Source organism: Pollicipes pollicipes, unplaced genomic scaffold (genome assembly GCF_011947565.3).
Source record: "Pollicipes pollicipes isolate AB1234 unplaced genomic scaffold, Ppol_2.1 Scaffold_6686;HRSCAF=7923_pilon_pilon_pilon, whole genome shotgun sequence".
Taxonomy (NCBI): Eukaryota; Metazoa; Arthropoda; class Thecostraca; order Pollicipedomorpha; family Pollicipedidae; genus Pollicipes; species Pollicipes pollicipes.
In genome coordinates this window covers 1,673,164-1,686,222 of record NW_023596921.1, presented here as the reverse complement: position 1 = coordinate 1,686,222, position 13,059 = coordinate 1,673,164, and the positions used below count along the sequence as shown (strand labels likewise).

General features: G+C 54.6%; 2 protein-coding genes across 2 annotated transcripts; both read right to left on the bottom strand.

The window, feature by feature from the left end:
* Nucleotides 1-808: 808 nt before the first annotated feature.
* LOC119107265 (papilin) lies at nucleotides 809-8,908 on the bottom strand. The gene is made up of 8 exons (XM_037230684.1): nucleotides 8,705-8,908; nucleotides 7,947-8,150; nucleotides 6,988-7,190; nucleotides 5,895-6,157; nucleotides 5,311-5,420; nucleotides 3,219-3,465; nucleotides 1,844-1,983; nucleotides 809-1,083 (listed from the first exon to the last, which is right to left on the bottom strand). The coding sequence occupies exons 2-8, from the start codon at nucleotides 7,999-8,001 to the stop codon at nucleotides 809-811; spliced, it is 1,293 nt and encodes a 430-aa protein (XP_037086579.1). The 5' UTR covers nucleotides 8,002-8,150; nucleotides 8,705-8,908.
* A 237-nt stretch (nucleotides 8,909-9,145) lies between these two features.
* LOC119107264 (carboxypeptidase inhibitor SmCI-like) lies at nucleotides 9,146-12,638 on the bottom strand. Its single transcript, XM_037230682.1, has 6 exons — nucleotides 12,633-12,638; nucleotides 11,943-12,162; nucleotides 11,117-11,323; nucleotides 9,766-9,972; nucleotides 9,379-9,585; nucleotides 9,146-9,165 (listed from the first exon to the last, which is right to left on the bottom strand). The coding sequence occupies exons 1-6, from the start codon at nucleotides 12,636-12,638 to the stop codon at nucleotides 9,146-9,148; spliced, it is 867 nt and encodes a 288-aa protein (XP_037086577.1).
* Nucleotides 12,639-13,059: the final 421 nt, after the last annotated feature.

Below are 13,059 nucleotides of genomic sequence, written 5' to 3'. Positions count from 1 at the left end.
GTATCGAGCATATACCGCATCTACTGTGCTGCTTGTAACTCTGACTCTCTATCTTCAGAGGCGTTGCCATGACGTCTCGGAACCCCACCCGTGTTTTGAGGCCTGAAATGTGTACGGTCCCACGGTGCAGTCTGGTGCTGGGGGACAAGTTTCGCAGTACACGGCTTCAAATCAAAGTACAGGATGTTTACTATAGCGAACATTCGAAACGATGTTTTCTACAGCTGCAACTAAGTTCCTGTACTATATACATTAAACCGTCAGTGTTCTTCCTCGATACCGTCGAGTAGGTGAACATAAATTCAAAGTGACCAAGGCGGACTTCGCAATACGTTTATTGTTCCGATAAGTGCAGGTGCTGGGCCACGGCAAGACACATCATGACAAACCTACAATATGGATAATGAACACACACAGCCTTCTTGCACATTTTCACCGCATTCCCCCGGGATCACAAGCAGCGTGTTAGCGTCTTCAAACGTGAGGCGGATGAGAAAATGAACAGAGCTCGAACCGCGCCAGATGTAAGGTTACCAAGTTTATTCACAACACTTGTTGGTGATGCACACGCAATGAGATTGTGCAGGAACACAACCACGGATGAACACATTTACACATATCTATGAGTTCATTGAGCGGAATGATAAGCTACATAACGATCAACCTCTCGATACTCTTGTCAGTGTCCTTCCCATGCAAGCAAAAAGCTGCAACAATGCATTGCGGTACAGTTCTGAGCCTCACCTTTAAAACAGACTGCATTCACCTACAAGAACAGCATGTGCGCACTCCTCCCCCAAACCATCGATCATGGCTCTGGCGTGATAGAACCTCCCATCTCACTGGCCGCCATCTTGTCCATGAGCGTCTTCACCTCGGCCACGACAGTGGACTCGTCCAACCGGAGGGAGCGCAGGCGTGGGGCGCACGCGGTGCTGCAGTCGCGGAAGGTGAGGAAGCTGTTGGCGTTGCCGTCGCAGCCGGTGTACATGAACGGCCGGCAGCGACGCTCCTCGGCGTCGTAGAAGAAGCGAAGCAAGCGCCCAGAGCAGAAGCCCGGCGCCCGCTCGAGGGCGCAGACCTCTGCACGAGGAGGAAGGTCATAGTGAGGCGGGGGGGGGGGGGGGGGAGGGGGAAGGGTTGAATCGAATAATATCTTTTGGATATGCTCGGGAGCATGCCGACCGTCGAGTTGTAAATCAAACGTAACGATCCAAACAAAGGCGACCTACGCAGTGGCTTCGTCATGACATCTGAAGACTGTGACGCTTTCAAATCAAATAGCGGTTGGCCCCATGAAGCACCAGCGTGCCTATTATCGGTTTCAACATTTCTGTTTTAGGCTCGTGCTCAAACACACAGCAACGCAGCGCATCTCATGGTGCAGAAATGCACTAGATTTGGATCCAAAAGAACAATGATCCATTCTCCTCCATACGATCCTATGACCAGGATGAGCTGCGATGCATTACGAATGAACATCTCTCGGATATCTCGAGCAGCAATAACACGGTGGTGAGACGGAGCGGGCGGATGCTCAGCCGTCATGTCTCCGTCCACAGAGTGCCCAACACGCGGTCAACTTCCGCGCACGACGGCACAACACGGGATCGGGGGTCACAGTGACCGATGCGACTCTCACCGTCAACTGTTATGGAAGACGCTTCTAGACGATGCTGGTTATACTAGATCTTATGCTGTGTGGATTCTGCAGAAAACTCGTCAACAACAATCCTGGGAGGCGGACCAAATTCAAGACAGCACGGCAGCTGCAGCACGCGGCGAGTCAATGACCACCGAGTATGTCCGGGCTTGTTTGCCATCGTAGGCTCGGAAGCCTTACCTCTGTCACTGAGCTGTGGCATTTCCTCGGCCTGGCACATCTGCTGGCAGTCCGCGAGGTTCAGAAAGTTGTTTTCCGTCGGCACGCATCCCGTAAACGTGAACGAGACACAGCGGCCCAACGCAGAGTCGAAAAAATACCTGCGACATCAACACGCCGACCTTGTCATCGCTGCACCTGCTCGTGTGACCGGACAGCAAACACGGGGCACATGGCGCGCGACCGGTTTCGCCGCTTAACGCTGCTCAATTCCACACTTAATGCTGCAGTTGGGGGACCGGAAGAAGTGGGCCAATGCACGCACCAGTGGTGTTGTGCGCGGTGGTGCGTGAACTTGTATATTGTATTCTTTTCACGAGAGGGAGTGTGAGGCTGGTGTTGGCAGACGAGTATACGTAATGCGCTCCTACGGTAAACACGTCCTCCGCCCAGTGGGCGTGACCGGTGTATATACAGCTCTCCCCCCCACATCGCTTTCCTGGCGTGCTTGAGAACAGTGCACATTGCAAGGTCAGGCGCCAGCAGCTGGTGTGCACCGTCAGCACGCAGCTGAGACCCCCTCGTCCTCTCCGACTTCCGTTCCCCATTCCCCAGCAGGCGGGGGTGCGATCGGGCCGGGCCGTGCGCGGGGTACCGAGCGGAGGCGGCGGCGCCTCACGGTTACGTCGAGCTCTCAGAGGTCAGCAGGTGCGGCCGCGCGGCTCCCGGATGTCCAGACCCGGTCCTCGGGCGCCGTGACCCGGTCCTCAGGTGCCGTGACTACTCCTCAGATGTTCTGACGCGCTTCTCAGACGCTGTGACCCATTACTCAGGTGGGCCGACCCGGGCGTGGGATGTCCTGCCTCAGTTCCCATACCATGCCAAGTGCCTCGGCTATTTCGACTCGGACCGGGTCACGGGTGATGACTAACGCTCCGTAAGTCGTCGGTTGACATGGGGGAAAGCCTCGACAAACGTTACGAGAAAGTAGTTCACCCAGGCCGTTAACGTGAGCGATATATCAACGTTGCATCTGATGACCGATGTCGCCATTGCTCACCTGTCTCCCAGGGTCTCAAAGGCTCTCCTGCCGTGCGGTTCCCAGACGCTACCGTACATCATACACCAACAGCTCCTCAGATATGAAGGCGAACGACTCCTTGCCCAGTCTCCCGCATCTCAACATGGACCTACCGTATCTGAGTTCTGAGAACCTCACAACGGTCACCCAACCTCTCATTCCTCATCCTGTCCCATCCCCTCCGGTACATCTAATCGCTCAAAAGCTTCATGAGCCACCCAACACCTCGCCCCCAACTGTCTCCTCCCAGCCCCGCCAGCGCCTCCGCCCCCCCCCCCCCCTGCCTCGCGGCCTGGCCGGAGGGCCGACGCTCACCTGGACTCGCGGACCCCGCAGTTGACTGCGCCGTCCTCGACGGGCGGCAGCAGACACACCTCCTGGCTGTCGACGGCGGCGCCGCTGCCGCAGCTCAGCAGGCATGCGCGCTCCGACTTGAACCGGTTCTGGTTACCGCCGCAGCCCGAGTAGGTGAAGCGGCGGCAGCGGTTGGCCGCCGGGTCGTACGCAAACCTCGCCAGTCGGCCGTCGCAGCGGCCCGACTCCTGCCGCTGTGTGCACTGGTCTGCCGAGGAGGGGACGAGGTCACTGGTCAGCGGCGTAGGGGACGGGGTCACTGGTCAGCGGAGGAGGGGATAGGGACGGGGTCACCAGTCTACGGAGGAGGGGACAGGGCCACTGGTCAGCGGAGGAGGGGACGGGGTCACTAGTCTGCAGAAGAAGGGACAGGGCCACTGGTCAGCGGAGGAGGGGACAGGGACGGGGTCACCAGTCTACGGAGGAGGGACGGGGTCACTGGTCTGCGGAGAACGGGACGGGGTCACTGGTCTGCAGAGGAGGGGACAGGGCCACTGGTCAGCGGAGGAGGGGACGGGGTCACTGGTCAGCGAGGAGGGGACAGGGACGGGGTCACCAGTCTACGGAGGAGGGGACAGGGCCACTGGTCAGAGGAGGAGGGGACGGGGTCACTAGTCTGCAGAAGAAGGGACAGGGCCACTGGTCAGCGGAGGAGGGGACAGGGACGGGGTCACCAGTCTACGGAGGAGGGACGGGGTCACTGGTCGGACGGGGACGGGACGGGTTACTAGTCTGCAGAGAGGGACAGGGCCACTGGTCAGCGGAGAGGGAGGGACGGGGTCCAGTCTGCAGAGGAGGGACAGGGAGGGGTCACGGCGGAGGGGACGGGGTCACTGGTCTGCAGAGGAGGGACAGGGCCACTGGTCAGCGGAGGAGGGGACGGGGTCACTGTCTGCAGAGGAGGGACAGGGCCACTGGTCAGCGGAGGAGGGGACGGGGTCACTAGTCTGCAGAGGAGGGAACGGGGTCAGTGGTCTGTGGCGAGGGGACGGGATCACCGCTTTGCGACGGCGGTATGATGGAACTGGTCTTCTGTGAAGGGAGAAGGGTATCACTGATCTTTAGTGGATGGTAGGACAGGTTCCACTGGTCTGGAATGGAGGGGAGGGGAGGGTGTAAGTGGTCCATAGTAGACAGGAGCGGTACCACTGATGTAGAGTGGAGGTGGGAGGTGTCCGGGTGTACCGCAGAATGGGCGGGGTGCCAATGGTGTGCGGCGGAGGGTGTGTGGGCTACCACTGGTGTGCGTCAGAAGGTGTGTGGGCTACCACTGGTGTGCGGCGGAGGGTGTGCAGGCTACCAATGGTGTGCGGCGGAGGGTGTGCGGCGGGGGTGTGTGGGCTGCCACTGGTGTGGCGTGGACAGAGGAAGTTACTGCTGGTCTGTAGAGGAGGGCAGCGGTGTTGCCGATATGGCGTGGGTGAAAATGTAATTGGTCTCAGTACAACGAGAGGAAGGTGTCACTGGTTTAAAGCGAACGATAGAGACATTTATCTTCTTAGATGGCGTTGGTGCCATGGATCGGTCCTGAGATGGTTGGAAGAAATATAAGGTGAGAGCTGTGCATGTAACGTTTGGAAGAGGTCGACTGTTTCTGTAAGAAACGCAGTGGTGGATTGGTGCACGGTAGAAAAGATTAATTGACCCGTTAAGGGGAGCGGGGGAGGTGACTGATTTTACTCCAATCTATGCAGCAAGTAAAGACGTTGTATTATGTAAATGGTGGGTCGCATTGGGTGAACATGACGTTCCATTGGATTAGATAGCACTTATCAGGTTGACACTGCACATGTCGCGTTACACATGACCTGACTTTCACGTCATGGATGCAACTGTGAGGATGTAGCCATCACATTTCGGGTGTATTGTCCAATAGCAGCCATTATACATAAGACGAAATTGTGAAGGTTAAACATTCTCTGTGAAGCAATAAGAGTTCAATACGTGCAGGCGCCGAACACAGCTAAATGGGATAATGCAAGAGCTTAAGTTGGCAACGGAGTCAGTCAAAGTGAAATGGGATGCATAACAGCCAGCTGAAGTCAGCACCTACCTCTCGGTTGGCATGTGTCCCTGCACTCCTCCCTGGTCATGAAGTTATTGCCTGTTTCAGTGCAACCCGTATATGTGAACGGAACGCAGAATCCCTGACGACTCGAATACCTGCAACGCAAATAATTTAGTAGTCACTTTAACGACTCTGTGAAGACAGGGAAACGGTATTCTTTCCTTCCAGATGCTTTGAGCTACAAGGAAACTAGGCGAGATGTGTGAAAGTTGCCTATGTACCTAATTTGTGCCTGTGCGTGATGCATTCTGGGTAGTCACAAATATACATGCTATTTCCCAATTTCCCGGGAAATTTTGAAACTTAACCTCTCGTAATACAAATTTATATCGGTTCAGCATAATGCTAAATACGAACGTCAGCGAACCTTGCGAAGACTCACTCCCGCGCCAACGTCTCACACGTGGAAGACTACCCCGTGATCAAGCACCCCAGGCCGATCGAACAAAGCCACACAAAGACCCGTCCCACACTTTCAGGAGACCTTCGCTCATGTCGGCCAACCACCTGTGCCTGCCCAGTCCCTGCCTGCCACCACCTCTTCTGCGCCCTCCCCGTCCTCCTCTCACGTGTATCGCTTCTGCTGGCGGCCGCAGCTGGACGTGTCGGCCGGCTTCTCCTCGGGCGCCTCCAGGCAGCGCTGCTGCGTCGGCGGCCGGCCGCCCTCCGAGTCCCGTCCCCGGCACGCCGTCCTGCAGTCCCGCAGCGAGCGGAAGTTGTTGGCCGTGGCGCCGCAGCCCGAGTAGCGGTAGGAGCGGCACGCGCCGCTGGCCAGGTCCCAGAAGAAGCGTGTCACCTCGTCCCGGCACGGGCGGTCGTTCGTCTCCGGCGGCTGCGGACAAGTCATGTCAGGTCAGATCAGCTCAGGCCAAGCAAGAGAGGTCACCTCGTCCCGGCACCGCCGTTCGTTCGTCTCCGGCGGCTGCGGACAGGTCAGGCCAGGTCAAATAAGATCAAATCAGGTCAGATCAGGTCAGATATGAGCGGTCGCCTCAACCCGGCACGGACGGCAGTTCGTCTCCGGTGGCCGCGGACGGGTCAAGTCAGGTCAAAGAGATAATTTTGCGTGGGCATGATTGGTGTCGCTCGTCTCCGCTGTCTACGGGAAAGGTCAGGCCAGGTTATAGTGACTTGGAAACTTGGAAGTCGCGCACAGCTGGCAACTGGCTTTAACGACTGGTTGTAGATCGCATTAGGTGCGGTAAGCAATATGCAAAGAACGAAAAGACTCCGGCAGCATCCGTTCTCCATCCTGCGCTTCTCAGTCCCGGGTGAGACTGATGGGACGCAAAGTTTCCTGGCACACATCCGCTCTCGTCTTGACATCTCACGATGGCGGCTTGTTTCTTGTGGGTCCTCACCGACCCCCGGACCCTGGGCTCGCTTTTACCTGGCTGAAAATGCCAGCCTGATGTCTTTTTCAGCGAGTCACATTTTTGTTTTTGTCTCGTGTTACCTCCTAGCAGACTTATTCCTGTCTGGTTTTCATCCGGCCGCATATATTCTTATCATCTTGCTTCTGCCTGTCACAGGCTATAAATCTGCTGCCGTTTTGTAGTTACCTGGTTTCTGGCAAATTCTCACCTCGGTTTCACCCAATTTTAGTCTTATTCTCGCTTTTTTCGTCGTCTGCCCGCAGCTGCGCTCTACTCCCGTTCTCACCTGGTTGCAGATCTCGTTCTCGGCCCGGTTGTCGTTCTGACAGCGCTCTAAACATTCCGCTCGCGTCAGGAAGTTGTTGCTGTTGCCCTCGCAGCCGCCATACTGGAAGGTCTCGCAGGTGCCCGAAGCCGGGTCTCGGTACCAGCGCGTCTCGAAGGCGGCGCACGGGCCCGGGTCAGACGGCAGCAAGCACATGCCAGCACCTGGTGGAGAGGCAGACATTGAAGAGGCAGGCAACGGCAGCTCGTACACCGGACCGTGTGGGAACTGGGCCGATATTACCCGGGGTGCAGCCAACTTTGCATATTGTCTGTTCAGACGACCGTGGCGGCTCGTGTGCGATACATCACTGATCAGAAATAGTGTATGTGCGCCTTTCATTTAATGTGTCATTCTTTACGGTATACCATAATGTTTTTGAAAGGTCCGCGATGAATGGTTCTTCTAGTGGCGTGGAATGTAGCTACACTGAAAACCGTACATAATCGTTACATGCACTCACGAATAATTTGGCTGATTTTGGAAAAAAAGAGGTACCAAAGAGGTTAGATGTGGGGCTTTCCGATTTAGTTGATGTTGTGGCCACAGAACGAAGAACCTCGCACGACTCAACGTAGTACGGAATGCGAAGCTAGTAAACTACGACGAGGATCACAAAGACTTGTATCCCACAAAACGAAGACGGCGTGGTTTGTTATGGATGCCCGAACTGGGCTGCGTTTCTTTTAAGATCTTGTCTAAATTCCGTCAGTAGCTGACTGACTATCCCAGTGTGCAGTATGGCGGGTATTGCCACTAGAACCGCCAAATTGGTCTGCAGTGTTTTTTGTTGTTGTCTTGTTTTGGAAGAGGGCCCATGGCTAAACCACCAGGAGGGGCATGCATACACATAAACAACAACAGATGCACTCCGGACTGAAAATGTCAGCTGTTGAACATTTTACACCAAGAATGCCCACCTTCCGTGTCGCTGGCATCGCAAGCCTCCCTACACTCCCGCATTGTGAAGAACATATTCCTGCCTCGTTCGCATCCGAGCGACACGAAGGAGCGACATCTCCCGTCAGCGGCGCTGAAGTAGTATTTGGTTTCACGATCACCAGGCCGGCAGTTGGAGATGGCCTCGGGCTCGGCACGGCAGAACTGGGGCCTCTCACCACCACCTGAATAAACAAAAGTTGGGCCATGGTATGTGGGCCCGTACATTTGGCATCCCAAGGTCGAACTGCAGCGGTACAGTAAATTCGAGAATTGTGATTGCCGTCTGTCTTTTCTGTGATCATGTTATGTAAGACATGTTATAATATAGACCTCCAGCGCCAGGTCAGCTAAACGGTCAGGTCACCTGACAGGTCAGCAACTGACACGTGCCAAAGACCCCGAGGCGTGCAGCGTTTAGTTAGACGCCCGCGCATGCGCACTGCTGTTGTAGCGCAATAGACGAGCCGAGCCGGTATCCAGGCGGTGATAATAGCGCATGGCATAACATTGATGGCTTTCAAAATGAAAAGCGTGCTTTGTTGCGTAGGTACCTAAAGCTCTGCAACAATCCTATCATTACACATTTTGCTGCGCCGTGATTGAACTGCAGCTTGCTGTTGGAGCCAGACTGTCTCCATCTAACAATGTCCCCACTCCCAAACCCACCGAAGCACTCGGCAGCGCTGCCAGATGCGCGATAGTCCTGCACCGGTCAACAGCCGGACGCCCTCCTCACCTTCGTCACGGCCACTGCATGCCTGCTCGCACTCCCGCCGCGTCAAGAACACGTTTCTGCCCCGCTCGCAGTCGACCGATACGAAAGAGCGACATCTACCGACGGCAGCGCTGAAGTAATACTTGGTCTGGCGGTCACCAGGCAGGCAGTTCGGATCATCTTCGGGTTCTGCGCGGCAAAACTGCGGGATACCGCCGCCACCATTATCTGAAAAAACGATTTTAGAGCAATTAACGGACAAATGCGCAAAAAGCTAGTCGTTGCACCATCATCGTTGGAAGCGAATGAGGCCTTTATTGGATGGGTAAGACGATGCGCTACATCAGCCTACACTTCGATGAAAAAGATTATGTGCTGTACTTCCCTTGTCTAGCTTCATCTTGCCTCCTCACGACACCCCAGTTATCCAGAGCTGGCTACACGCACCTAGGCTACACGCACCTAGCAGTAGGACGGGCCCCCTGGCGGGTGCCCAGTGTGAGGGCAGAGCACGTATCCTGAACGGGGCTCCCTGTGCGGACCGAGCCTTGGCGGAGGACCCGCAGTGGATGCAGTGTTGTCCCACCAGTATCCACTTGCCTTCATCTCGTGGCACCGAAATGATCATTAGTGACCGAGAAGGCTCTTATCAAACCAACACCAATCTGAGGAAAGAGACTCACGGTCGCTCTCACCTGTGTCTCGGTTCTCGCACCCCTCCTCGCATTCCCGAGCGGTGAGGAACACGTTTCTCCCACGCTCGCAGCCAACGGACACAAATGAGCGACATCTGCCGACGGCAGTGCTGAAGTAGTACTTGGTCTCGCGGCGACCAGGGCGGCAGTTGGGGTCCTCTTCGGGCTCAACACGACAGAGCCGGGGCTGGTTTTCAACTTCACCACCTGATGGGCACACAACACGTAAGCAGCTGTATACTTAGCAGTGAAAACGGTTGAGTTGTCTAATATGTATGTCCAAATATATCTTCAAATGGCGGTCAATTGGTTTCCTTGCGAGGATATCGTTGCAAGATCCACCCCATTTCGCTCTTTTGGGTTTTTCATCCGCTGCCCCTCCCTCACCGGCATCGCGGTCGCCGCAAGCTTGTTCACATTCCCTTCGCGTCAGGAACACGTTTCTGCCTCGCTCGCAGCCGACCGATTCGAATGAGCGGCATCTGCCGGCCGTGGCGCTGAAGTAGAACTTGGTCTCCCGGCTGCCAGGGCGACATCCTGCAATATCCTCCGGTTGGACTCGACAGAACTGCGGTCTTTCGTCCTCTCTTTCACCTGTGGACAACACAAAATGAGAGTTCGATACTGGTGTAGTGCACTTCCAATGTCACATGTAGAACTTCGGCATGAGCTTCCTCTGAGGGCACCCTCCATACCTCTATGCATGCATGTAGGTATCACACATGCCTGCATGTATACATGCATATGACTGTACCTATGATACTTCATACACATACATAACATAAACAGAATATATTTTCAGCCATGAGATGCAAAGCTAATCCACTGTGGAAGAAGCTCGGCTCCTCCGTATACTAACAGTTCAGGGTTTTAGTACATACACTCATAAGTCACACCTTTAATGATGTGAACAGGATGTTACCCAGGATGAAGCCAGATCGTAAAATATGGCGCTGTTTCAGCCAGGTTGCACCACTTTGTCGCAATATTGAACCATTTTTTGAATTTGGAGACGCTGTTAGGTTCGAGGCCCATTTTAATGCTCTGACGGCCAGCGTCATTTTTAAACATATCAAAACCACTCCGCGCGTCTAAAGCTGCCAAAACGTGCTCGGGCTTTCGGCTCCAGGGAACCCCGCCGCCACCTCCAAATGGCCACGACCCAAAAGGCCCCCTGCATTGACTACCTGGTCTACTCATTGTATATATAAACGAGCTTGATTGATGACCTGGCAACTCTTTGTAAAATATTTTGTCCGAGCCTTCTGAATGTATGTCTGTGATCAGAGTTCATGCCACCAGTGCTCGCTGCGTGAGCCCTAGCCCCGACACCAGATCGTAAACATACAGGGCAACGGCAGAATTAGAGGAGGAAAGCTTAACGCACCGCCATGCTACGCTCGGTTCGTCACGATCTTTGACGTCACTTAACCTTTAGGGTGGCCACTGCCACCGGCCATTCCTGTCAACAGCAAATAGCGAGAACCTAAAGCGGCTCGAATCCCCCCGCCCCCCGCCACGGGTGGGTAGATCGGAAGATAGACGCTCTAACCAACCACGCTATTGGGACGGACAGCGAGAACGGCTGCACTGCCCTTACAAGTCAGCCGGTTCTGGAGATAACGCCGTTAGCAGACATTTCAGTCAACAATGAGCACACCGAACGGATGGCTCCGACTCGTGACCCAACTCTCACTCCAGCGATCTAACCCTCCCCCTCTGCCTCCTCTGCACTCACCGCGCTCCCCGGGCGCGCAGACGGAGAGACAAGATTCCCGGCTGGTGAACATGTTGTCGCCGCTGTCGCAGCCGCGGTAGGTGAAGCTGTCGCAGGAGCGGCGCTCGCGGTTGAAGTAGAAGCGCTGTTCGCCGCCTGACGGCCGACAGCCCAGCAGGCGGCGCGGCGGCAGCTGACAGAACTCCGGCGGACCGCGGTCCTCGCCGCCTGGTGGCAGCGGCGGCGCAGCTGAGCTCCGAGTGGAGCAGCACAGGGCGAGTCCACTAGACGACCGAGTAGGTGAGTCCACCGCCGGGTGAGAGAAGGCGGGAAGAACGGAGCCGTTGACCGACTGCGTGGGTAGTTTCCACAGCAAGAGGATTGGTCAGCCGTTAAGTACAGACTTACTGGTGCTTACTGTGTAAGTAACTGGTGCTTACTGAAAAGACTGGTAAACACGCAATAGCCAAGACAATTTTTTTCCAAAAAAGGAGAGGAAACCACTTTGGCCTTGGTAGTATTGACTATATGTGACTATAGTTCCCACGCCAGGGCGACAAAAAGGGCGGCATGAAAAGGGCTGGCTGACTGTTTTTGCTCGTTCATGTAATAGGGAGTAAGACATGCTGGTCAGCACTCGATAAATACAGCTGCACAAGAGCTTCCTCTTCTAGGTAAAGCCTCGGGGCAATATTTTCATTCACATGGTGAACGTAGAAGCAGTGGGTTATTCACGCCCGTACATGGAGAGGAACACACGAGCTGCCGTGGTAAGAAGGCGACCAGCACATCTGCACCCTCCCCCGCTCTGCCTCTCTCTCCCCCTGCCCCGCTCTGTAAGCCTCACCTTGGCTAACGTCCCCGCCACAGCGAGACTGACACTCCGCGCGCGACTCGAAATTGTTGGCGTTGCCGTCACAGCCCGTGTAGAAGAACCACTCGCATCGGCCGGTGTCAGTGCTGAACGCCCAGCGGCGCAGTCTACCCCTGCAGGTGCTGCCGGGTTCTACGGGCAGCCGGCAGATGGCTCCTCCTTCGCCACCGCCCGCGCAGCTCTGCAAACACTCCTGCCACGCAAAATCGCCCGTCAGTTTGATCTAAAAGTCAACAGTACTCAAATCCCATTTGTCCAGAAGCACGTCACATGGCTTAACGGAAACTACCTCGCATGCCATTCCAACAAGAGACAGGCGGGCGGGTAGGACGGCAGGTAGCCCTGAAAACGACGGATTCAGGTAGACATTAGAAACAAGCATCCGCCGTTCGTATCTCAGTCTTTCTTCGTCCTGCATCCTGGCGACACCCCAGTTCTCTGGGGAAGGCTGCCTGCGCACATGCGCAGATTTAAGTGCATTCAGGTGAGGACCCAGTCCGAAGGCCGAGCACACATCCCGCACAGAAGTCACGGCGGAGTCTCGGCAGAGGACCCCCGGAAGCGAGCAGCTTTGTCTAAATACTATTCACTCTCCTTCATTCCAACGAACTAAAATTGTCGTCAACACCTCTAGTCCATACCAAACCAAAATTGGAAGCAGACCTGCATCTCTCATAGCGATACGCGCAGTCCAATTGAGAATCAATGACAAGCCGCTATATGCTGGTGAACCACCATCCTCTGTCTGGCTTAGGCGCACACTTCATCTTCGTCTTGCCCACGATGCATGCAAATCAGTTGAAGCAACGGCCTGGTCACCTCAAAAACAAAAAGGTTTTCGTTTGTTATTTACATAAAAAAGGAGATATATATCTATATACATATACATATATATATATATATATATATATATATATATATATATATATATATATATATATATATATATATATATACGAAGGACTATGACCAGCTCACCATATCACCTAAACAAATAAAAAGGCTTCAGTTTGTATATATATATATATATATATATATATATATATATATATATATATATATATATATACATATATATATATATACATAT

What these genes read in the sequence shown, in the direction of transcription:
- LOC119107265 (XM_037230684.1), bottom strand. Translation starts at nt 8,001, where the DNA reads ATGTTCTTCACAATGCGGGAGTGTAGGGAGGCTTGCGATGCCAGCGAC. An exon ending in GGACACATGCCAACCGAGAG is followed by an intron (nt 3,466 to 5,310) that starts GTAGGTGCTGAC and finishes CCTCCTCGGCAG; the next exon opens with ACCAGTGCACACAGCGGCAG. An exon ending in GCCACAGCTCAGTGACAGAG is followed by an intron (nt 1,084 to 1,843) that starts GTAAGGCTTCCG and finishes CTCCTCGTGCAG; the next exon opens with AGGTCTGCGCCCTCGAGCGG.
- LOC119107264 (XM_037230682.1), bottom strand. An exon ending in TGGCGGGGACGTTAGCCAAG is followed by an intron (nt 11,324 to 11,942) that starts GTGAGGCTTACA and finishes CGCTGCCACCAG; the next exon opens with GCGGCGAGGACCGCGGTCCG. An exon ending in CTGCGCGCCCGGGGAGCGCG is followed by an intron (nt 9,973 to 11,116) that starts GTGAGTGCAGAG and finishes TGTTGTCCACAG; the next exon opens with GTGAAAGAGAGGACGAAAGA.